The sequence below is a fragment of the Meriones unguiculatus genome (assembly GCF_030254825.1).
Source record: "Meriones unguiculatus strain TT.TT164.6M chromosome 13 unlocalized genomic scaffold, Bangor_MerUng_6.1 Chr13_unordered_Scaffold_28, whole genome shotgun sequence".
NCBI classification, from domain to species: domain Eukaryota; kingdom Metazoa; phylum Chordata; class Mammalia; order Rodentia; family Muridae; genus Meriones; species Meriones unguiculatus.
Genome location: NW_026843644.1, coordinates 4,608,990 through 4,632,434, shown reverse-complemented (window position 1 = coordinate 4,632,434; position 23,445 = coordinate 4,608,990). Strand labels below are relative to the sequence as shown.

Here is a 23,445-nt window from a genome sequence, read left to right as displayed (position 1 = left end):
GGAGTAGGCGTGGGTTGATGACGCACTTCCGGCCTGGTTTTTTTTTTTTTCTCTCCCGCTGGCGCGCTCGCCGGGGTCGTGAGCTGTCGTGGCGGTGTTTTGGGGGAAACGGTGGCCGCACGCCCCGCTTTCCGGGAATCTCATCGGGGTCTCGTGGCCCCGGAGGCTGCGATGGCGGTGGCCTGCGCGGTCGTGTTGGCGTTGAAAGCAGAAGCGGAGGAGGAAGAGAAGGATCCCGGGGACGGGCGAGACCCCGAAACCTCCCGGAGACGCTTCTGGCGGCTGCGCTCCGGGGACGTGTCCGGCCCGGAGGAGGCGCTGAGCCGCCGGCGGGAGCTGTGCCGCCGCTGGCTGCGGCCCGAGCGGCGCTCCGAGGAGCGGATGCTGGAGCTGCTGGTCCTCGAGCAGTTCCTCAGCCTCCTCGCGCGCCGGCTGCAGGACCCCGTGCGCCACCTGCCCCCCGAGAGCGGGGAGGAGGCAGGGGCCTGGGCGCGCGCCCTGCACCCGGCCTCCCCGCAGGTGAGGACCCCCCAAACCCCGAGACCGCAGGCGAATGAGTCTTCCCACCGCTGTGTCAAGAGCTCCGAGAGGGAAGGGCGCACTTTGGGGTTGAACAAGATCCACAGTCTAGGCCCAAGAAGGTGCAGCAGGGTTGTAGCTGGTCCCCTTGTTCCCTGATTAGCAGTGAGGAGGAGGTGGACACTGGCGCTCCCCTTGTCTCCCTTCCGCACATTCAGCCCAGTCAAAGCTGTCTGGAGATGCTGGCTAGCTCAAGCTAGCCCCGAAGTCGCGTTTCAGGGGTCCCTGAGTCCAGTCGAGGTGACGTGGGTCGCTTTGTTACCCTGCTACTCGGCTCACCAGCTCCTCGCTCTCAGCAGAGAAAGCGAGCACTAACTGAGGTCTTGCACACCTCCAGGGCACCCCGACTTTCAAGGCCAAGGCTGGATCACCGACCCGGGGAGAGTGGCAGCAGCTGGCCGCGGCCCCCCAGAATGGCTTGTGCAAAGAGAGCACTGAGGACTATGGGAGCACGGCCTTGCCCGGTGAGTGAGGCTCCTCTCTGATGCCCTGTGGTCCGCATGACTCTAGTGAGCCAGGGTCTCCTCCCGGATGCTGTGATGAAACACCCTTCCCAGAATGCCCCAGTTCCTGTCCTCCTGCCTCTGGAACTCCTCTTCTTCCCAGAATCCCCCAGTTCCCACCCCCCACACACACCTCCCTCTCCACAAGCGCCCAGGGGAATAGTTCTTATAGATTGACACCTCCCCCCCCCCAACCCAACCGAGACCACGGGTCCTGACACTGACATTGGAGTCCCGGGCTGGGCCCGTTCTCTCTCTGCTCACATTCTCGCATTTCAGGCCTGGAGAACCAAGCTGCCTGGAACCCCATCCTGATCCCAAAGCAGGAGAAGGACTGCAAGAAGGAGGTCAAGCCTGCGCAGGCCTGGTACAAGGCGCGCCCCCAAGGACGGACCTCAACAGGGAAGAGAAACTACCTAAAGATGCTGTCCTGCCACCGCCACACCCCCAGGGTTCTCCAGGAGAGCCAAGGTACCACAGCTACCATGCACGTCCCCTGTGGGGTCAACGAGGAAGAGCTTTGGAGAAGTGGAGAGCCGGGGTGCACAGCCATCTCACAGGTCCCCTGTGGGGCCAAGGAGGAGGGGCTTTGGAGAAGTGACAACTTTGAGGAGGTTGTCACCGCCCTTGCCCTTGCTCAGGATCAACTTTACCACTTTTGTGAAGTAGTCCCCACTGGAGAACGAGTTTGCTGTGGGGAGTGGAGCCCAGCTCATCTCCTCCGTCTGCTACTTTGAGTCTGAAAAGGACTGGTGAGCCATGCTAATCTCACTTCCCTTCCTTCCTACTTCATCTCTTCCTCTCCATCCTTTTCTTCCCAGCCCCCAACTCTTCTTAATTCATGTAGGAAGCATTTTCTCCTGACTGCCTTGGAGCAGTTGACTGTATGTGTTCGCTGAGAGATCATAGGTGGACTGGACCTTACTGTGGTCGGACATGTAGTCCCTGGACGTGAGCTGTATGTCAGCCCCTCGGGCCAGTGTGGTGCACAGGCCTGTGATTCTAGCTTTATTTTGAGACCAGTGTGGGGTTCACAGGAAGTCGGAGGCAGCCTGAACTCTGTGTAGGAAGCTCTTCCCTGACAGAGAGCAAGCCAGCCTTCAGCAGGAGCAGCTGTGCACTGTAGGGAGCCCATGAAACTACTCCATAAATGTAGCTAACATTGTCTGTGGATTTCAGAATTGAAATGGTTTTTATAAACATATAGATCAGTTTTATTTGGAGGGGGTTTATGGGGCGGCTTGGAAAATGCCGCTGTTTTTATCTGTGAAGACAGTGTAAACTAGGTTTTTTTCCTTCCTCAGGTGGGTGAGCAAGCACATTAAGAAGCCCATTCCACAGTCCTCAGCTTGGGCTGGCACCCCAACAACATTTTGCTGGCTGTAGCATCATGTGACTTCAAATCCAGGTGAGGATAAATGGGCACTGCCTGTTGCTCAGCACTGACAAGGTACCCATTGGGCTCCTTTATTTGCAAAGTACAGTACCTTGTGAGCAGCTTGGTGATAAAGAGAGCTTCTTTGTCTAGAAAAGGAGCTGGGGCTGGGATGTGGCTCAGCAGCTAGAGAACTTGCTGAGCTGGTTACCTTCCCCCAGCACTGCAGAAGCCCGGTAGGTGCTGCACGCCTGTAAACCCAGCACTGCAGCAGCTGTGCTGGTGGCTGGGTGCACAGCGTTAGCTGCTCGGCCATCGGGAGCCGCCTGGCCTGGGTCAGCCACGACAGCACAGTGTCTGTGGCCAACACCTCCAAGAGTGTTCAGTGAGTCCTCTCCTGGCTGGGGGGAGGGTTGGGGGGTACAGTTAGCGATCTGTACATGCTGGCCCTACACGGCAGCGAGGGGAAGGGTGGACAGCTACCGATCTGGACACGCTCTCCTTGGCAGCTGGAGGAAGTGTATACAGTTGGCCACAGTCACTCTCGACACAGTAACCTAGAGCACTGTAGCTAGGGGGAGTGTATACAGCTCCCAGGATAGAGCAGCTGGGTCTCACTGGGGGTCAGTAACCCACACCTGCCCTTCAAGAAGCACCTGTAGACAGCAGGCCTGGTCCCAGCCACCCTCATGAAGATGATGGCTGGGAGCTGGGAAGATGGCTCCACAGATGCCTGAATGTCTCTCACATCTGTGGTCCCCACCAGCCCCCAGGGAGATGGGAAGTGTGGTGGCGCAGGAGGCTCAGAAGTTCAAGACCAGCCCGGTCTTTGTCCCAGGAAACCAGAGCTGAAGTTGCTGCCACCACCCGGCACATGCACGCCCTCAGCTCCTTCCCCTGACACCACCCCAAACAGGACAGGGGCCATCTTTCTCCTGCCTTCGTGCCACCCCAGGTCTTCGGGAAGAGTCTGAATGGTGCTTTGTCACCAGACTGTGGTGAAGGTGGCTCGGTGGCAAGGGAAGAAGCCCAGAGTCCGCTTTCAGGCGGCTTGGCACTTGCCCCCCCTCCCCCACCCCCTTCGCCCCCCCCCCCCCGGCCAGCCTAGGAATGTGCCTGGGTTATGGCCTCCTCCTGGCCACCCTGTGAGGATGCAGTGGCGTGGACAGTTCAGACGTCGTCCTCCCCGTGCTGACTCTACTAGTTCTCTTGTGAAAGGGTCACCATGGCAGAACTGTGCTCTGCGACAGCTTTGCTGGTGTCAAGCTTTTATTTTGTTTTTTGGTTGTTTGCATTTTGTTTTGTTTGTTAAATTAAATTTCTGTTTTTTGTATTAATTATAGTTTATTTGTAGCCCAGCTGTAGCTCCCTCCCTCCCCCTGTCATTCCTCCCATCATCTCTTCCTCCCTGTCATTCCTCCCTTTCTCCCCACCAACCCTCCTTCTTTCCTGCATCATCCCTCCTTCCCTCCCCACATCTCTCCCTCCCTCCACATCATCCCTTCCTCCCTCCTCATCATCCCTGCCATCCTCCCTTCCTGTCATCCCTCCCTCCATATCATCCCTTCCTCCCTCCTCATCATCCCTGCCACCCTCCCTTTCTGTCATCCCTCCCTCCCCATCATCCCTTCCTCCCTCCTCTCCTCCCTGCTCCTCCCCCAGTCTACTGCTAGGGGAAGTCCCCCCCTTCCATATAACCCTAGTCTATCAGGTCTCATCAGGACTGGCTATAATGTCCTCCTCTGTGGCCTGGCAAGACTGCTCCTCTCTCGGGTGGTGGTGGGGGAAGTCAAAGAGCCGACCTCGTAGGTCATGTCAGAGATCTTGGTGTCAAGCTTTCACCCTTTCACATGAATACACTCTTACAAGCCAGACACGGTGGCGCAGGCCCACAGTCCCATCATCCAGGGAGCCGAGGCAAAGGGATCATGCGTTCGAGGCCATTCTGGTCTGCAGGGTAGGACCCTCATGTGAAGGTGGCACTGCCCGAGTTTGGTCCTCAGTGTGCACTTCACAAAGGAGGAGAACCATGTGTGATGCGTGTTTCCCCTGTGCAGTGTGTCGACTCTGAAGACAGAATTTCTACCACTGCTCAGTTTGTCCTCAGAGAAGAGCATCGTGGCCGAGGTGAGTGTGTGCCCCTCCTGGGATGCCTCCTGTGCTGGGCCCAGGACTTGCCTCACACACCCTCCCCCGCACACACTTTCCCACAGTGGGCACCCTAGCTGGGTGCCACCTGCCTGTGCCAGTCCCGGGATGTGCCCCTCACACCCTCCCCTGTACACAGTTCCCCGCACACAGTGTACCTACTTGCATGGTGCCACTTGGCTGTGGCAGTCAAACAAGGTGCATGTGCTGCCCAGAGCCCACACAGAGAAGGGAGAGAACAGATTCTCACAGTCGTCCGCTGACCTGTGTACCAAACACACAGCATAATGAACTAATAACAACCTGAAATGATAGTGAGTGTGTAAAGGCCCTTCTCACGGGCTGTGCTGTTGCCTCAACGCTCGAGTCCAGCCAAGCTGGCATCTGAGGAGGAGGAGGAGGCTGTCTCTGAAAGCTCTGCAGGGTGAAGTTGGCTCACCCTGGTGTCCCTTGTCTGCCCAGCTCTGCAGGCATCTTGGGGTGAAGGCTCTATAAGAAGTCTCCCTATTTGTTTGTTTCCTTTGGGGTTGTGGATTGGGATGGAACCTGGAACTCCTGAAGGCCGATTTCAAAACCCAGGAAGGCTCTGGCCGCCCAAGCAGGCTGCTCTCAGAGGCCTTGTTGAGGACTGGTTGGCTTCAGCCATGCTCCGGTCACTTTTGAGCTTGGAAGGAGAAAGTAGTTCTTTGTGTCCGCATCTGCTGAGCCCTGTTCTGTCCCTACCAGCCCCATGCTGAGGCTGTGGCCTTTCCTCCTTCCCTCCCTGTCTTCCTCCCTGCTGCCTTCCCCTCCCTCTCCTTCCCCCTTCCTCACTCTCCTCTCTCCTGTATCCCTCTCCCTCCCCTTTTCCTTACTTCTCCATTCCCTTTCTCTCTCCCTCTACCTTCATCTCCTTCCCCCTCCTTTTCCCTCCTCTCTCTCTCCCTTTCTCTCACTCTCCCTTCCTCTCTCTGCCTCTCTCCTTTCTCCCTTTCTCTCTGTCCCTCTCTTTTCTCCCGTTCTCTCCCTCTCTCTTATTCCTCTCTCCCTCTCTCCCGTTCTCTCTCCCTTCCTCTCTCTCTCCGTCTCTTTCCCTCCCTATCTCTCTCTCTCCCTCCTTTTCACTCTCCTCCTCTGACACCAGATGGCTGTGAACCACCATGTGAGTCCTGGGACTCTTTCAAGACCTCTGGAAGAGTAGCCAGCACTCTCAACCGCTGAGCCATCCCTGTAGCCCCCTGACCTTGAACTTGTAACCTTCCTGCCTCCACCTTCAGATGGGTAGGGCTCTATGCAAACACCAGTACCCAGTGTATGGCTCTGGGGACCTGGCCAAGGCCTGATGTAGTCTTGGGCTTACCTGCTGGACCACATCCCGGGTGAGTGATGAGCCCTCCCACTCTAGGACAGGGTCTCGTCATGTAGCCCTGAGGGATCTGGAGCCTAGTGCACCCCCAGCTATCCGTCGGTGTGGGGCTTGGGGGAATGGCCTCACTCCCTCCACATACATCATGGTCTCACTCTTCTTTTAGCCATGTGTCAATTTACAAGGTAGACCAGCAAGACTGTCGAAAATTCTGCACCACTGGCATCGACGGGGCCATGAAGATCTGGGATTTCAAGATATGTCTCTCCAGTGGTGGTCGGCAGTGCTGGGGTGCAGACCGGGCCATGCACGCACTATCCACTGAGCCACCCTGCCGCAGTGTCTGCTGAAGAGCTGGCATTGGAGTCCCTAAGGGGAGCACAGCCCCCAGCAGGTGGGTGGACGTTGGCTCCGAGCCACCCTCATCCTCAGGAAAGGTTGGTGCCGTGTTGAAGCCAGCAGCCCACACAGCACAGCTGTGCACAGACACAATTTCACAGTTTACACAGTTGGCCTTGGACTCAGTCCTGGAATGGCCAGGCTTGGGAGGCTGAAGCAGAGGGATTACTCTGAGCTTGGTGCCAGCCTGAGCTAGATGATAGAACCTTACCCCCACACACACCAAAAAACAATGCAGTGAGCTGAGACGATAGAACATGCATGCACACACATGCACACATGCACATGCAACAAGTGTGATAATACAAAAAGTAGTATAGGGCCTGGAGTGATGGCTCAGCAGTTAAAGAGCACTCGCCTGGGCCTCAGGATTTGGTTCCAGTCACCCCCTTTGTCAGCTCACAACCAGGTCCATGGAATCTGATGCTCTTCCACCTTCCATAGACACCAGGCACACATGTGGTGTGTCAAAAAATACATACATACGTATATGCATACATACATGTGTACATACATGCGTACATGCATACATAAATTAGCTGGGTGGTGTAGCATGCCTGTGACCCCAGTACTCAGGGAGGCGGAGGAAGGGGCATCTCCGTGAGTTCAAGGCCAGCCTGGTCTACAGAGCAAGTCCAGAACAGCCAGGGCTGCGTAGAGAGACCCTGTCTCAAAAAAACAAAATGACATAAATAAATCCTGAAATAAAGGTCCAGACTTAGGGACACATGTCTTTAATTCCAGATGAGGATTGGTCTCCATGGAGTTGGAGGCAGCCTGGTATACAGAGTTCCAGGCCAGGCAGGGCCATGCAGTGAGGGGAAGAAGAAGTGGGAGGGAGGGAAGGAGGAAGGCTATGCAGATGGAGGTGATTGAGCTCTTGGGGAAGGAGATTCCATGCCCTGAGGCCGGGGAGTACAGCAGTGTGGCAGAGAGCCAAGGTCTCCAGGGCTGACAGAGCTCTGCTTTCTCCAGACCCTAGAGTCATCCATCCAGGGCCTCCGCAGCATGTGAGGAGGAGCCACCTGCACTAGGACCGGGGCTCCCTAAACGAAGTAACATGTCTTGGACATAGTAACATTCACTTAATAAAATACATACTTTAAATATTCAAACTGTATGAGCAGGGACAGCAGAGAAACCAGCAAAATAGCAGCTGGTCTATTATTGCAGTGAGTAATTTTATTATGGATGAGAGAGGAAAAATATTCAGAGGCACCTGGAAGAGTTTAGATGAGAGAGAAAAAGAAGTAGACTTGATATGACCAAGACTGTCTCAAAGAAAATAAAGAATATTAGGAGAAAAGTACAGGTAGCTTAGACAGAGACAAAGTAGGCTTTCATCAATGCACAGGATGGACCTAGGTCCCCCTTCACTTATGTAGCGGATGTGCAGCTTGGTCAACATGTGGGTCCCCTAACAATTGGACTGAGAGCTTTCAGTGACTCTGTTATTTGCCCTTAGTTCCCTTTCCCCTAGCCGGGCTATCTTGCCTGTCCTTATTGAGAGAGCATGCTCTTAGTCCTGCCTCATGTGATATGTCAGGGTGGGTTGGTACACATAGTAAACCTCTCTGAAAAGAATGAGGTCATGGGAGAGGGAATAATAATGGTGGGACTGTGAGGAGAGAAGGGATGGGGGCCTGTGATGAAGATATGAAATTAATTAATTGGTGGAAAGAAAGGGTAATTTCTAGAATATTTAGAAAATTGTGATAGTGCAGAAAGAGATGAGGCTGTTTGGGAAGGCACCAGAATCTAGATGGGTGTTTTGAGGTGTATAAGGAGTACATTTACTCCCCCTTCAGGCAACCTGGAAGCCACCATGGGTGTTAATATCCTGATAGGAGCCACAGGTCAGTAGAGAGCAGTATGTTCCTTTTGTCACAGCAAGAAAAATGGTTATTTTGCTGGACAAGGACTATTTCACTAATTCTGGATGAATACTGTTTTTGGTATGTGTGTTTATTTGTTTGTCTGTTTTTGTTTTTGTTTGTTTCTAATCCCCAGAATTCCTTTGATACTGCATGTTGAGCAGGTCCAGGACTGACATTTTTGGATAATTGCACTTCATGGGACCTAAGAAGTTTAAACTTGTTTTTTAAATTATTTAAATTAAATAGTGTAATCAGGAGAGCCTGATTAAACTATTCCCACCTATTATGTCCTTTTAAAAAGTAATGGGTTTAGTTATCACATGCCACTTTAGAGATTTCCTTATGATGTGTTTTTATTTCCCATACTCAAATGTGTCATATTTTTAAAATCATAATTATTCGGCAGAATATCTTTAGGAAGAACCTAACAGTCTGGTAGAATTTTTCTATCTTAATGAAAACTGTATAATTACATGTATTAATGAAATTACACACTTTGCAGAAGTCAAAAATTATTACTATCATCAAATACAATCACCATAAACACAGGTAATTCTAATTTTGAATGATTTGTCCATGATTATATGTCCGAAGTATAATACATATTTTATTAATTAATGTACAGAGCATCTCCCATGTTTCAGTTACAATTCTTTGTGTATCTAGGATTAATATATAAAATTTACTGTATACTAGTAAGCATGTGTACTCCTCTCCACTCTTCCAAGCTTTCTGACTTCTTCGTGCATGAAGCTTTCTGACCATGTCTCAGTAAAGCACATTCACCTTTAAAGTATTCTATGATTTTTGCATGTGTTAGACACCACAGTTCACAGTTTTAATGATTCTGCATGCTGCCTTTTTTCACCTGGGCCTTTAACAGGTTAAAAAATTAGGAACTGATAATCTTTGGAGATGAATATAAATTTCATGATATTTTTATATTACTGTCTTTTAAATATTATTATTATTTTCATTTATTTCAATTTATTCAAATTATATTGTGGCTGTGGCCCCCTCTCTCATCTCTTCCCAATCCCACCCTCCTTCCCTCTTCTCGCCTTACACCCCTACCCTAGTTCTCCCCTTTTTTTTTGAACCTATACAAGTATTCCTCTTATTTGACCCTGTATAAGTATTCCTCCTATTGTTACACTGATATCATTACAGTTATCTATCCTTCCATCTAACATCTATCCTCTATCGTCTATATCATATATCTATTACACACACATACACACACAGTTTTGAATATGTTATTTCTTCGAAACACGTGGTTCAAAATTTTTTTTTTAAAATCAATGTCTTAAAGTCAAAATTTGAAATGCATGTGTCCCTTTGTCAGTTATGGCTTGAGCCTTAGAATGTTGATATCACAGTGGTTTCTCCCCCTGACTACTACAGAATGTTTATACTTCAGTGGTTTGTCTACAAACTGCTGTAGCCATTTTGGTTAGTGCCAGGAAAGAAAAGGATAATTTTTTGCCCACTGAAAGGTTCTCTATTCCAGGCTCCAATGTAAAGGTATTTTAAAATGCTCATTATGATTTTCATGCTAGACTAATGGTTTCAGGAAGTGTTCTGTCTTGAGTTCTCTAGAACCTGTGACCTAATTCTTAACAGTTTTCTCATGAAAAGCTACTCTGTTAGCAATAATCAGTACCATTCCCCCAAAGAAACAAAGTTATCATGACAGAGAGGTATGCTTTGAGTTATTATACACGAGAATGATAGCTATGTATCTTCAAAACTATATGCCCAAGATATGAGAGATTATTTTCTCTTTCATCTAGTTGTATTACCCACTATGCCAACAAAGTTTTGTTGGAAACTGCTTAAATTTCAGCCCCAAATTCAACAACTTTCTGGTTTCAAACATATATTTCTCAATATGTGAACACTGATTCTGCTAGATAGGAATGACTTTCCAGACTTACTCATTTAATTTCAATTTTATTATGAAACTGCATTGGCAATATTTTATAAAATACCTTTACATTATTGCCAGATGCATTTGATGACAGCCTTGGCTGATGTCTCTCTTTGACTGTTCAATTCACAGGGATCTTTAATCCTTCCCAAGTAAAAACTATGGCGTGTCAGTACATATTTCTTGAATGAAATAAAATGACTTAGGCATGGTAATATTCACTTAATAAAATATATACCTTAAATATTCCAACTTTATGAACAGGAGCAGTATACAAACCAGTAAAATAGTAGCCACTCTGTTATTACAGGGAATAATTTTATTATGGGTCAGAGAGGAAAGATGATGTTCAGAGGTACCTGGAAGAGTTCAGAGCAAAGAAAAAAAGAAGCAGACGTGATATGACCAAGACTGTCTAGAAGAGAATGGAGAATATTAGGAGAAAAGTAGAGATAGCTTAGACAGAGACAAACTATGCTTTCATAAATGCACAGGCTGGACCTAGGTCCACCTACACATATGTAGCAGATGTGTATCTTGGTCAACATGTGGGTCCCCGAACAATTGGACTGAGGGCTGTCTCTGACTCTGTTGCTAGCCTTTTAGTTCCTTTTCCCCTAGCAGGGCTGTCTTGCCTGTCCTTAGTGAGAGAGGAAGCTCTTAGTCCTACCTCATGTTATGTGTCAGGGTGGGTTGGTACACAGAGTGACCCTCTCTGAAGAGAAAGAGGGAATGAGGGAGGGGAGAATGATGTGGGATTGTGAGGAGAGAAGGGCCGGGGCCTGGAATGAAGATGTGAAATTTATAAATAAATTAATTAGTGTAAAAAAATCAGGATATTTCTAGACTATTTAGGAAATTAGGATAGTGCAGAAAGAGTTGAGGCTGTTTGGGAAAGTATAGGAATCTAGATGGTTGTTTTGAGATGTATAAAAAGTCCATTTACATCCCCTTCAAGGAACCTGGAGACCACCATGGGTGTTGATATCTTGATAGGAGTCATAGGTCAATAGAAAGCCATATGACCCTTTTGTCAGAGCAAGGAGAATGGCTAATTTGCTGGACTATTTCACTACTATTTTAAAAATAATGGGTTTAGTTACAGCATGCCACTATATAGATGTCCTTCTAATGTGTTTTTATTTCCCATACTCATGTATCACATTTTAAAAATCATTTATTCAGCAGAATATCTTTATGAAGAACTTTATAGTTTGGTAGAGTTTTTCTGTCTTAATTAGAAATGTATAATTACACATATTAATGAAATTACACACTTCAAAAATTATTCCTATCACCAAATACAATCATTTTAAACACAGGCATTCTAATTTTGAACGATTTGTCTGTGATTATTTTATGTCCAAGGTATACTACATTTCTTTATTAGGAAACTTACAGAGTATCTCCCTTGTTTCAGTCACAATTCTTTGTGTGTCTAGGATTAATATATAAAATTTACTATACACTAATAAGCATGTGCACTTCTCTCCAATCTTTAAAACGTTCTAACTTCTCTGTGCATGAAGCTTTCTGACTGTATCTTAGTAAAGCATATTCATCTTTGAAGTATGCTATGATTTTTGCATTTCTTAGACTCCAAGGTTCACAGTCTTAATGATTTTGCATGAAGCCTTTTTTCACATGGGCCTTTAGCAGGTCAAAAGAATTAGGAATTAATAATCTTTGGAGATGAATATAAATGTCATGATTTTTTATACATACTCTCTTTTTAATATTGCTGTTATTATTAACGTTTATTACAATTTATTCAAATTACATTGCGGTTATGGCCCCCTCCCTCATCTCCCAATCTCACCCTCCTCTCCTGCTATGCCCCTCCCCTAATGCACTGATAGGGAAGGTCCTCTTCCCCTTCTATTTGATCCTAGTCTATCATGATGTTTTATAAAGGTATTCCTCCTATTTTGGAACACATCTTACAGGTATCTATCCTGTCTAACATCAATCACCTATCGGTCATCTATACATATATCTTTTACACAAACATACACACATATATGGTTGTGAAAATGTTATTCCAAACACATATTGTTCAAGAATTGTTCAAAATCACTGTTTTATAAAGTCAACAGTTTGAAAAAAGTGAAATGCATGTGTCACTTTGTCAGTTATGGCCTGAGCCTTGGAATGTTGACATCACAGTGGTTTCTCCCTCTGACTACTACAGAATGTGTGCTCTTCAGTAGTTTGTCTACAAACTGCTGTAGCAGTTTTTGTTTGGTGCCATGAGAGAAAAGCTTAATTTGTGCCCAGTGAAAGATTCTCCATTCTAGGCTCCACTGTAAAGGTATTTTTAAATGACTATTATGGTTTTCATGGTACACTAATGGTTTCAAGAAGCATGTCTTGATTCATTCAGATTATGTAAACCCAGATTCATGAAAAAATACTCATACTACAATTTAGTACCATTCCCCAAAAGAAAGAAAAAAATACCTGAAGTATGCTCTGAGCTATAAAGAAAAAAGGTGTTTGTATATTTGACCAAGTTATGAGTGAGGACTATTCTCTGTAGCATCTAATTTTGGTACTCATCCTGACTACAAGGATTTGTTTTAAATTTGCGTCAGATTTCAACCTTAAAATCTGAAAACTCTCTGGTTTTCAACAGACTTTTATTGTTTCTAACATATTTTGTGTTCTTTCAAACCTAAATCTCAATATTTTGATATAGATTCAGATTAGACAACTGTTTTCCAAACGTGCTCATTTACTTTCAATTCTGTTATCATAAAACTGAATTAGTACTACTTTTAACGTACCTTTACATTACATACCTTTCATTTATGTGCATATTGAAAACCATTGACTGCTGTCTTTCTTTGACACTTTCATTCATTTCATTAAGTGTTTTCTAACTCAAAGCTATGGGATCTCTGTATACATTCCTTGTTTTTAGCAGCGTAATAGTCACTTAAGTACAGATATATTTTAAATGTTCAATTATATGATCTGGATAACAGGAAAAAACACCAAATCTTAGATGATTACAGGAAAGACTTTTATTATGGATAAAAGATTAAAAATTTTCAGAGGATTCTAGAAAAGTTCATACGAGAGGGGAGAAAAACATATTTCATGTGACCAAACTGGCTAGGAGAAAAGAAACAATATTAAGACAGAAAGGTGGAGATAGCTCAGACAAGTAAAGAAACTGCCTTCATAAAGGGATAATTACACTAGAATATTTTGGGAGTTAGAAGAGTGCAGGAGGAGTTAGGCTTGTTTGGGAATGACAGGAATACAGGTGTGGGTTCTGAGATGTGTAAGAAGTACTTTTGTTTCCCCTTCACTTGACCTGCAGGCCAGCATTGGTGCTGATATCCTGATATCACAGGTCAATGGAGTGCCATATGTCCCTTTTGCCAGAGGCAAGGAAAATGACTTCTTTTGCTATTTAAGAACTGTATCACAAATTCTTTATGAATATTGTTTAGTATCAGTATTTTTTCCTGCATTCCAATGTTTCAGCCATTTGAAAGAAGAAGTATTGAGTAGAAAATCTTTATAAAGTACTTTACAGTTTGGTAGAGTTTTGCTATCTCATTTAATACTGTAAAATTATACATATTAAACTACACAGTTTACAGAAGGTACAGTTTACTATCAACAAAATTCAATCATTTAAAGAAATAGGCATTCTAATTTTAAATGATCTGTTCATGATTATCTTGTGTCTTGTATACTACATATTTGATCATGAGATTTACCGAGTATCTTCCAGGTTGTTTCAGTCACAATTCTACGTGTCTTTAGCCTTTACTATATACTAATAAGCAAGTATCCTCCTCTGTAGACATCAATGCTGTCTGACTTTCTTGTGCATGAAGCTTTCTATCTCAGTAAAGCATATTCCCTTTGAAAACCTATGATTTTTACATCTGTTAGGCCCTAAGGTTCACAGGATTAATGACATCTCCATATTGCCTTTTTCAGGTGGAACTTTGATAGGTTAAAAGTATTAGGAATTAATAAATGGGGATAAATATACATTTCACCATGTTTTGCACCAATTATTTTGCCTCTTATTGCACACATATTGCATTAGGGTGAACAATGATATCCATGTTGCTACTACAATGGCCAATTTTTAGGAGTCACCTACTTTGGCCTTCATTTAACGTTTGGCATCAATATGTCCTTTTTGTGAATTACTCTAGTATTTCTTTTTCTCTCCAATATGATGCTTTGCAATGTGCTTCCTGCTTTAATTTTTAAACCATGAATAATATTGGCAAACTTTATTAATAATGGATAGTCTTTATTACTCAAATTAAAAAATGATTTTAGTTGAAATACAATTACTTCACCCCCTTCCTCACTCTGGGCAAGTGGTTCTCACCTTTGGAGATGCTATATTTGATATCTTCCTATCAGAGACTTATATTAGAATTCATAACAGTAACAAAATTACAGTTATAAAGTAGCAATGAAATAATTTTATAATAATAAAGCATAATAACCATAAAATAATTTTATGGTTGTATCCTATGACATGAGTAACTGTATTAAAGTGTTAAACACTGATCTATATCCTACCAGCTACACTTCTTCAAACTTGAGTCTTCTCATGACTCTCAAGTTGATCACTTCTGGAAAAAAAAAGCCTATTTCTCCAATCTCTTCCCAATACTTCTCTTCCTAAGTGTCCTCTTCCTATTTCATTTTAAATATGCTTATAGCTCAACAGAATCGTGCTTTGGGAATTGAGCCTGTGTTTTAAAACTGTGCACCCTTTGAAATTTAGTATGGATATCAGTCTTGTAATTATCCACTGAATACCTGTTCTGTTAGGTCGAGACCTGTCCTAGGAGAATCCATAAACTACATGGAAGCCTGTGAGGAGTTCACCACCAATGGAATGTACTGAACCTCGCTATGCCAAGGCTCCTGAGACAGAACAAGAAAAAAACATCTCTCCTTGTTTGATGATATTTTGGTTGTGTCTAATAACCTTTGAGTATGTCCCTCATGCCTGCCACTTTGATTAGGCTTTACTGTACAAAAATAAAATAGTTTTGATTTATGTATTGCTTTATAATTACTTCATTATTTCCCCATTTTATTTCTTATTACACATCTTCTCATGTTCCCTTACTTGGTCTCTTTTAAAATCATAGCTTCTTTTTTAATTAATTATTGTTACAGAAGTATATGTATATTAAGGTACATATATGTGTGTGGATATTCCTAACTATATAAATATAATCAGCTCATTCAGTATAATGTTAATTGTATATGTGTTTTCAGGACTGTCCATTTGATATTAGATAGCCAATTGGTCCGCTCTTCCTATGGGAGGGGTATTTCTCTTACTCTCAAAATTTCACAGTGGTGCAGACTTTTGAAGTAGGGTTGAAGCTTAGTGGACTCTCTTCTGTACACATTTTCACTTTGTCATCACAAATGTTTTAGTCATATTATAAAAAATGAATTATTTAAAGTGTGATTCTGCTGTTTGAATTGAGGAAAGAATAGTAACAATCTTGAAAAGGAGAGAGATGTAGTAGCACATGTCAGCAATTACAGTTATTTTGAAGCTAACTTACAAGTATTGGAAGTTTGTGGACTACACTAAAATTTTTCTGACACTATTTAAAATATGAAAGGTAAAATAACTTACATTGTTTGCTCAAAGGGGATGATATATATAAGCCTCTGAAATTATAATTTCCAAATTAGTGTGAAGAGATGAGAACCAGACACTATTCCTGCACTCATCAGAGGAACTGCTAGAACCAAGTAGGTCCTGCTTGGTGATCCTGCAGATGCTAAGGACTGCTGTGATTGAATATATATATATATATTTGCATTGTTACATATGAGCATGGAGGTGTTTTCTAGGACCACATCACATGTAATCTTGAGGAGCCATGATCATAGCCTTCATATTATTCTGAAAGGAATAAAATTGGTCCTGACCTCATCAAATACATATTTTAAGGGGCATTCTCATAAGCATATAAATAGATTTTAGGACAGACATCAATAAAACAGTCTTCTCAGTTTGGGGGTAAATTTTCCAGTCATTGAGTAATATTCCTGAAGATCCATTTCATAAATTATGAAAAAAATTATTAAAGGTGCAGAAGAGAGTTCTTCTATACATTATAGACAACCAAATGCATACATTTGTCTCTCAACTCTGAGAGAAAACTCAACCCTCAACATTTTTCTCTCACTGTAAGCTCCCACCCTAGAAAAGGGTGACTTAGTGTCTAAGCAGTGTAGGCCTAACCTAAGTGAATGGCCCAGCTGTATGTCCAATCTGTCCATCTTTCTCGTCAGTTCTCCTCAGCTCCACTTTAGTCCACAATTGGAAATTCTCATTTTATTTTGAAAAATAGTAATCAACTCATTTCAAATTAAAAAAAAAAAAAGATACTGATCATTTTCTATCAAATGTATTTGTGAAACAAGTGAATTTCACTTTCACTTTTGAGGATAATGAAAACTAAAATGTTTGATTTCTTAAAAGAAAAGCTGTTCATTTTTGGTTGAATTGGAACAGTAATTAAAACTGTTTTGAGATTATCATTTATATTATGAAAAGAGGATTATCAAGCTTATGAGATGGTTGTCATTTTTCCATTTTCATTGCAGATTATTTCTAATAAATATTAGAAGTTACAGGTTTCATTAAGCATTACTTCCCAGTTTTGGTTCATATATGCATACACATGTATGTATATATACATTCATACACATATATGCATTCAGAATGTCTTGAGGGTGGAAAGCAAATGCAAATATGAATATTTCATATATCTGAGGTGTGTGCATGTGTATCCTGAAGCATATGTTACATGATGTGCTTGTGTTTTCACTATAGCATATTATGTTAGATGGGTGGGAAATCTTCACGTTTTGGATTTTAGAAGTATTTACGTTTAGGATTTTTGAATCAGGGTTTATACTTGTCATCTGATTTCTCCTGAACCTGAGAGAGTCAGAGTCCTTATGTTTAGTTGTGTAGCCACATATTAGCTCACCAGTATCCAATGAAGAATTCCATATCCAGGTTTACATAACAAATGCCTCAGAAAATTCTCAGTCCGTCATAAAAATAATACAAAAGAATCACAAATGTGGGAAGAACTCTCAGGAGATAGAAAGGAGAGAGTGAGAAAAATTAATCAACATTGTATATGTGTGTGAAATTCTCAAAGAACCAACTTCATATAAAATTGTGAAGACAAACTCCCAGGTAATTGTTTTTCAAGAATGCTTTTGATAACATTAGAATGCTTGATAAGATGACATTTGTAATCAGTTGATGAGGTTACTGGAAAAAAGAATCCTCTTTGTGTTACTTGCACATCGTGGGTTCACTGAAGGAGCAACAGCAGTAAGCTGGCATGACTACTTAGTACAGGGTAAAGGACAATGGAATGTGAATATTATTATGTCAGACAGTATTTCTATAGTATTTATTTTGAAAAGGTTATCAAAGTTAATATAAAATTCTTAACTAGTTTTTGATATGGAAATAATGCAAAAAGGCTAGTATTTAGCTAAGTGGCAGGGGGGGAGAAATATTGAAAGAGATAGCTTTCTAAAAATGCTGAGCCTTTAAAATCCATAGTATACCTATACTACAAAACACCAATCAGAAAAAGACCAGTCTACAGGTATTTGTGACCGTTTGTGTGTACCGAGTGACTTTTTTCAACACAGGCTTTGTTGAGGTCTGTGTACCATGGCATAAGCTATGCCTTGATCATAGAGGGGGATGAGTCCTCCTCTGCTTTGGGACAGGAAGAACTGGGTCTTACTACAAGAATTCCAACTACAATGAAAAGCAAATTAACCGATACTTGATTCTCTTTCTAGACAGAAGAAAGGTTTAAAATAAGGGTCCATTTCACTGAGTAACTTATGGATAGATGACTGTGGACATATTCAGGACAGACAGCAGTTCTGCTTGCAAGTCCATTCACCTGTTCTGTCCCAAGGAACATCTTGTTGTCACAGCTTGGATGTAAGACAGCTTGGATCTATGTTCAGAAAAAATCTGGCTGTAGAAATTTTGTGTCAGAATAATGGTAACTCACATGGAAAATATAAATCTCTTCTCCAGAATATTCACTAAATAAGAATTTATTAGTGTGATTGTATGGAGGCTGCCAACTCAAGTTTTCCACTTCTATGATGACCGAGTGTGTCTATACTTTTCATCACACACATTTCTATATGTAAGTAGGTTTTTTAAGATTTTGATCTGTGATGTTCATCAGGACTCCACAAAATCCTTCGGGAGAAAATGAAGTGCATTGTGTTATATGAAGAACATGACAGGACCAGGCCTTACCTCATTCTTCTCATTCCTCACTGCAAAATGACCTGGTATTTTCTGTGTTTTGAAAGCACACAAATTAATCTCTCCTCAGTGATACTGCATAGTATAATTGATTTTGAAAAAATACTTCCTATACCCTCAAGTTACCCTTAGACTGCAAAAGGTCTTAAATGTCTGTGCAGCAGAATATCACTGGTGTCTATATTCAACAGATGAGGACCAGTGTCATTAGAATATCACAGGAGACACAGTTGATTTGTGCACTACAGGTAAATTTCAAATTCACATTCTGATCTTTCAAGAAAAGATATGATCATGGTATACTGAGAATATCTTGAATATGAAGTTTGGAATCACAGAGATTATGTAGTGTAAACCTTCTGTTCTATGCAAGTATATACCAGAATTCATATGTCTTTTCCACATTAAGATTTAATGACAGGTAACCCCCTTCATTCTTCTGTCCATATGTCTAGTCTCATTACAGAGTTGACTCAACACAAGTGCTTGCAAGTTGTATAAACTTCTGGGTTCTGTGACTTTACTCTTAACCTGGAAAGCATTTCTGTAGACTTGAGGAAGAAGATCATCTTTGTGTTGTTCTCTCAATATTTTCTTGTCCTTTGGTAATATGTCTTGCCACAGACCGACCCAGTCAGGTCCCACAACCGCAGGAGAATCAGTGATTTGGATACTCAGGAAGGCTCGGGTTCAGCGATGACAGACAGACACGACACCAAGAAGGTATTGAATCTGCTGCAATTTACTGAAGTCAAGCTAACAATTTTATAGTGATTACATAAAGAAACACCCTGAAGTTGGCATACTTCCTGGAACATTTAGACTTTTACCAACAATACAAAGTTTACATTTTAACTCAAAAGTGTAACCAGGCATAAAGTAGTGCCCACAAGAAATCTTGGCCTAAAAGCTTTTAATCAAAGCAAACAAAGGACATAAAAACCTCAAACTCATGGTTATTTATGCAGTTTCATTGTTACTAACCGGTGAAGGGGAAAGCCAGGGGCTGTTATGGTCCTCCGAGCCAAGTTGGCTAAAGATTTACGATCCTCCTTAGAGATAAGGCACCAAGGGGGACATGCTCGAGCCAGTCTGTCCATAAAACTCATAGTATAATATAAAACTTTCTGACATCCTATGTTTACCCATCTTATTCCTGCTTCATCATAAACACCTGTGTATGGTAATGGTTCTGCAGTAGTTCTGTACTTTCCCATGCTAGCTTTTCCTAGAGGAGGAGCCCACTATTTTCCCCTAATCTTGTAATGCTTCCTTCCATGGAATGACTGCAGTGGGAACACCCAGAGCATTTATCTTGACAGATCCTGATGAAATATTTTCCTTAGAAAGACCTAAAGCTCTTTCTCTTTCATTATCTATAATGTCTGGATGTTCCACAAGCAGTTCCTGATACTGAATCTGATTCACTACTTCTCCTAAAATTTTATTTTTCTTCCACTCTATTCTTGCTAAAGCTTTTAATAATCTATCAGAAATGTGTTTCCTTGAATAGTTAATTGTGCTATTCCAAGAATCATAGAGAAACAACAAAAAGCTCATTAATTCAACCCCTCAACTGAGGAAGCGTAGGAATCTCGGAGTACGTCTTTTTGGCTTAGGTGGCCAGGGGCAAGCACTTTGCCAGAGACCTCCAGGGAGCTTATTCCCGAGGGAAACGTATCTCCCGTCTGGCAGCACAGCCATTGTCATGCTACACAGACAATACTGGAGTTGGTGTGGCAATATCTGAAGATTTTCTATGTTAAATTACGGTGTTTCTCCCATCTGGAATATGAGAGAATATGTCCCTAGAATATGTCTAGGGATATATGAAGTATTTACTGACATTATTCCCATTAAACTTTTATTTTTATGAAGGAGTGAAGTTTGAAAGTCAAATTGACAGTAGTGCACATTCTATTAAATATGCACCAGGCATTTTCAATAATGCATATAACCAAATTCCTTTGATGTTTCTGTCTATGTCACCTTTTAATTTGGTGATATTAGATGTATTATCTGTTTACACTTGCATATTGAGGGCCACAAGCATAATCCACCCTTCTGATAAGTGTGGTTTCAGGCAGAATATAAAGTGGGTGAGGAGTTAATAGTGGAAACATGAAAGGTGAGAGTCTCTTGTCAAGAATCAGTCACAGAGAATTTTAGAATAGATATGCAGCTCCATTTATGGATGTAGAACCATGGCAAAAGAGAAATAAAATGTATCTGAATGTTCCTGGCAACAAGGATCATAATTTTCAGAAATTTGAAATAATTCACATTTTAGCTTATGAATGAAAAACAGTACCTGGCATAGGTCTATAAAATAGTAGAATTAAGAATAGTGGACTGAGTCTTTCAGTGGCCTTGTGTGGTAGGATTCTTTCCTGTTCCCTGTTTTCTCCCTCTTTCAATGTCTGTCCCATTTGCATTCATGAATGAGAATTGAGCATCTTACCCAGGGTCATCCTTCTTACTTAGCTTCTTTAGGTATACAGATTTTAGTATGTTTACCCTATATATTATGTCTAATATCCACTTACAAGTGAGTATATACTATGTGTATCTTTCTCCTTCTGGGATAACTTAGGATGATTTTTCCTAGTTCCTAGTATTTGCCTACAAATTTCATGATATCCTTGTTTTTATTGCTGAGTAGTATTCCATTGTGTAAATGTACCACAATTGCCATATCCCTCCATTAAGGGACATCTTGGTTCTTTGCAGATTCTGTCTATTATGAATAAAGCTGCTGTGAACATGGTTGAGCAAATTTCCTTGTATATTTGAGGATATTTTGGATATATGCCTAGGAGTTGTAAAGCTGGATCTTGCAAAGGAGATGCGGAGACTCATAGCCAAACTTTGGGCAAAGTGCATAGAACCTTATGTAAGAAGGGGGAGACAGAAAGACCTGGAGGGGACAGGAGCTCCACAAGGAGAGCAACAGAACCAAAAAATCTGGGCCCAGGCATCTTTTCTGAGACTGATTCTCCAAGGAAGGACCATGCATCAGATAGTCTAGAACTGCTGCACAGATGTAGCCCATGGCATCTCAGTGTCCAAGTGGGTTCCCTAGTATGTAGAAGAGGAGCTGTCTCTGAGATGAACTCAGTGGCTGACTCTTTGATCACCTCCCCCTGAGGGGTTGTGGGCAGCCTTATGAAGCCACAGAGGAAGACAATGCAGCCAGTCCTGATGAGACCTGATAAGCTAGAGTCAGATGGAAGGGCAGGAGTTGCTTCTCTATCAATAGACTCTGGGAGGTGCAGGGGAAGAGAAGAAGGAGGGAGGGCATGATTGGGAGGAAATAAGGGAGGAAATTACAACAAGTATACGAAGTGAATAAGTTATAAAGTAAATCAATTAAAAAAGATTGTAGAAAAGAATAGCGAAATGGGTAAGGGTTGTACTTTGGATAAAAAAGATGTTCATCAACAAAATAATGTTGATGGTGATAAGACCCATTGAATATATCCAATATAACTATTGTCTAACTCATTCGACATAATACTTTTCACTTCATGAAATCTTAGTTTGCCACTTTCATCTTAAACCATTTTATATTTGATTGTTACATGCTACAATTAAATACAGGTGGGCTCATTATTAATTAGCACCAAAGGAATTGTTCTTATGTTTCACACAGATAAAGCACTAGTTTTCTAGGAACTAATGTCTCTCATGCCAATTCTATAATTCATATCAGAAAATAATGAACAATTTTTATCGTAAAAGTTGTTTTCCCTGTTTAAGTGTGTGTTCTAACCAAAGGTCACATTCTTTATGTTTGCATTAGTGTCAATAATGAAATAATAATTCCTTTCTATGTGAACAAGACATTCCCAACCAGCATCACCACTATTGTTTAATTCCAATCATGTATGTTTTCCAGTGAAATAACAGATCTAACAGCAGCCAGTCGTGTGAAGAATGCCAGCTACACCTGCATGCTTACAGATGAAAATTGGCTTTATATTATTTTTAATAAGGAATAATATTAAATACCATAGAATTTTTCAATAGCCTAATTTTTTTCACTTTTTAAATTATAGTTTCATGGACTAGAAAGAGCAGTGGTACTGTTTTCTCTAAAGGTATTTTACTCATTTTAATTCCTCATTGATAAAGGAATAGCAGTCTGCTGTATTTTTTTAAATGTGTTTCATAGACTGTTTTAAACTATGCTGTTGATTACATGTTTCCTAGCTACTGCTTTAAATTTTCTTGTTCAAATGCATATTTTGCTTAATTATGAGGAAGTTCTATATGCTATGCTCTTCATCATCTCCTCTTTCTATTGGAGGAAGCAGTCTTCTCCAGACTTATTTTAATTTCCACTCAGTAGATGTTACTCTCCCATGTATGCTCAAATCATCTGATGCTTTCTGCTTTGAAGTCAAGGAGGTTTCTGCCCTTCCCTCACAGACAAAAATTTTGAAGACTGGATGTGCTTGCTAGATCAATGTGCTATTATATGACCATGTCTTTCTTTCTGAAACATTTTGAATATTCTCAATTCTAATAATGCATAGTCCAGAAGTTGTGTTTAAAGCTAAGATAATATTGATAAAATATTGACAATGATTAGCTTGTAATACTCTACTCATCGATTCATTTTATTGTATTGTGTTTTTTTTTAATTGCATTTGAGCAGAGCCATGAATGATGCCAAGAAGGGAAACAGGAAACCTCTTCCATTAAAGATATTCATTGAGGACATCATAAGCTGTGCTAATATATGTGAATATAAAACCAAAAATGACATTCTGTGTTCATGACTAGGAGAGAGACAATTTGTAAAATAATGAAATATGGAGATATAAGAAGAGGGTACAGGAGAGAGAGTGAGAATTTAGGCAGTGGTATGTAGAAACAATATGTATATTCCATGCACATAAATGTATTTACAGTGTGATATGTAGAAAGCAATATGAAGCAA

The 23,445-nt window shown here is 42.0% G+C and overlaps 1 protein-coding gene across 3 annotated transcripts; it reads left to right on the top strand.

Moving 5' to 3' along the window:
• Nucleotides 1-62: 62 nt before the first annotated feature.
• LOC132650683 (zinc finger protein 394-like) lies at nucleotides 63-15,206 on the top strand. 3 transcript variants are annotated; one of them, XM_060376025.1, is made up of 7 exons: nucleotides 63-519; nucleotides 917-1,043; nucleotides 1,362-1,553; nucleotides 2,387-2,490; nucleotides 4,515-4,584; nucleotides 6,117-6,344; nucleotides 14,975-15,206. In XM_060376025.1, the coding sequence occupies exons 1-4, from the start codon at nucleotides 172-174 to the stop codon at nucleotides 2,392-2,394; spliced, it is 675 nt and encodes a 224-aa protein (XP_060232008.1). In that variant the 5' UTR covers nucleotides 63-171; the 3' UTR covers nucleotides 2,395-2,490; nucleotides 4,515-4,584; nucleotides 6,117-6,344; nucleotides 14,975-15,206. The 3 variants fall into 3 exon arrangements, with proteins under 3 accessions (XP_060232008.1, XP_060232006.1, XP_060232007.1); XM_060376023.1 differs by having other exon boundaries at nucleotides 1,362-1,834; XM_060376024.1 differs by having other exon boundaries at nucleotides 1,362-1,834; nucleotides 8,158-15,206.
• The last annotated feature ends 8,239 nt before the right edge of the window (nucleotides 15,207-23,445 follow it).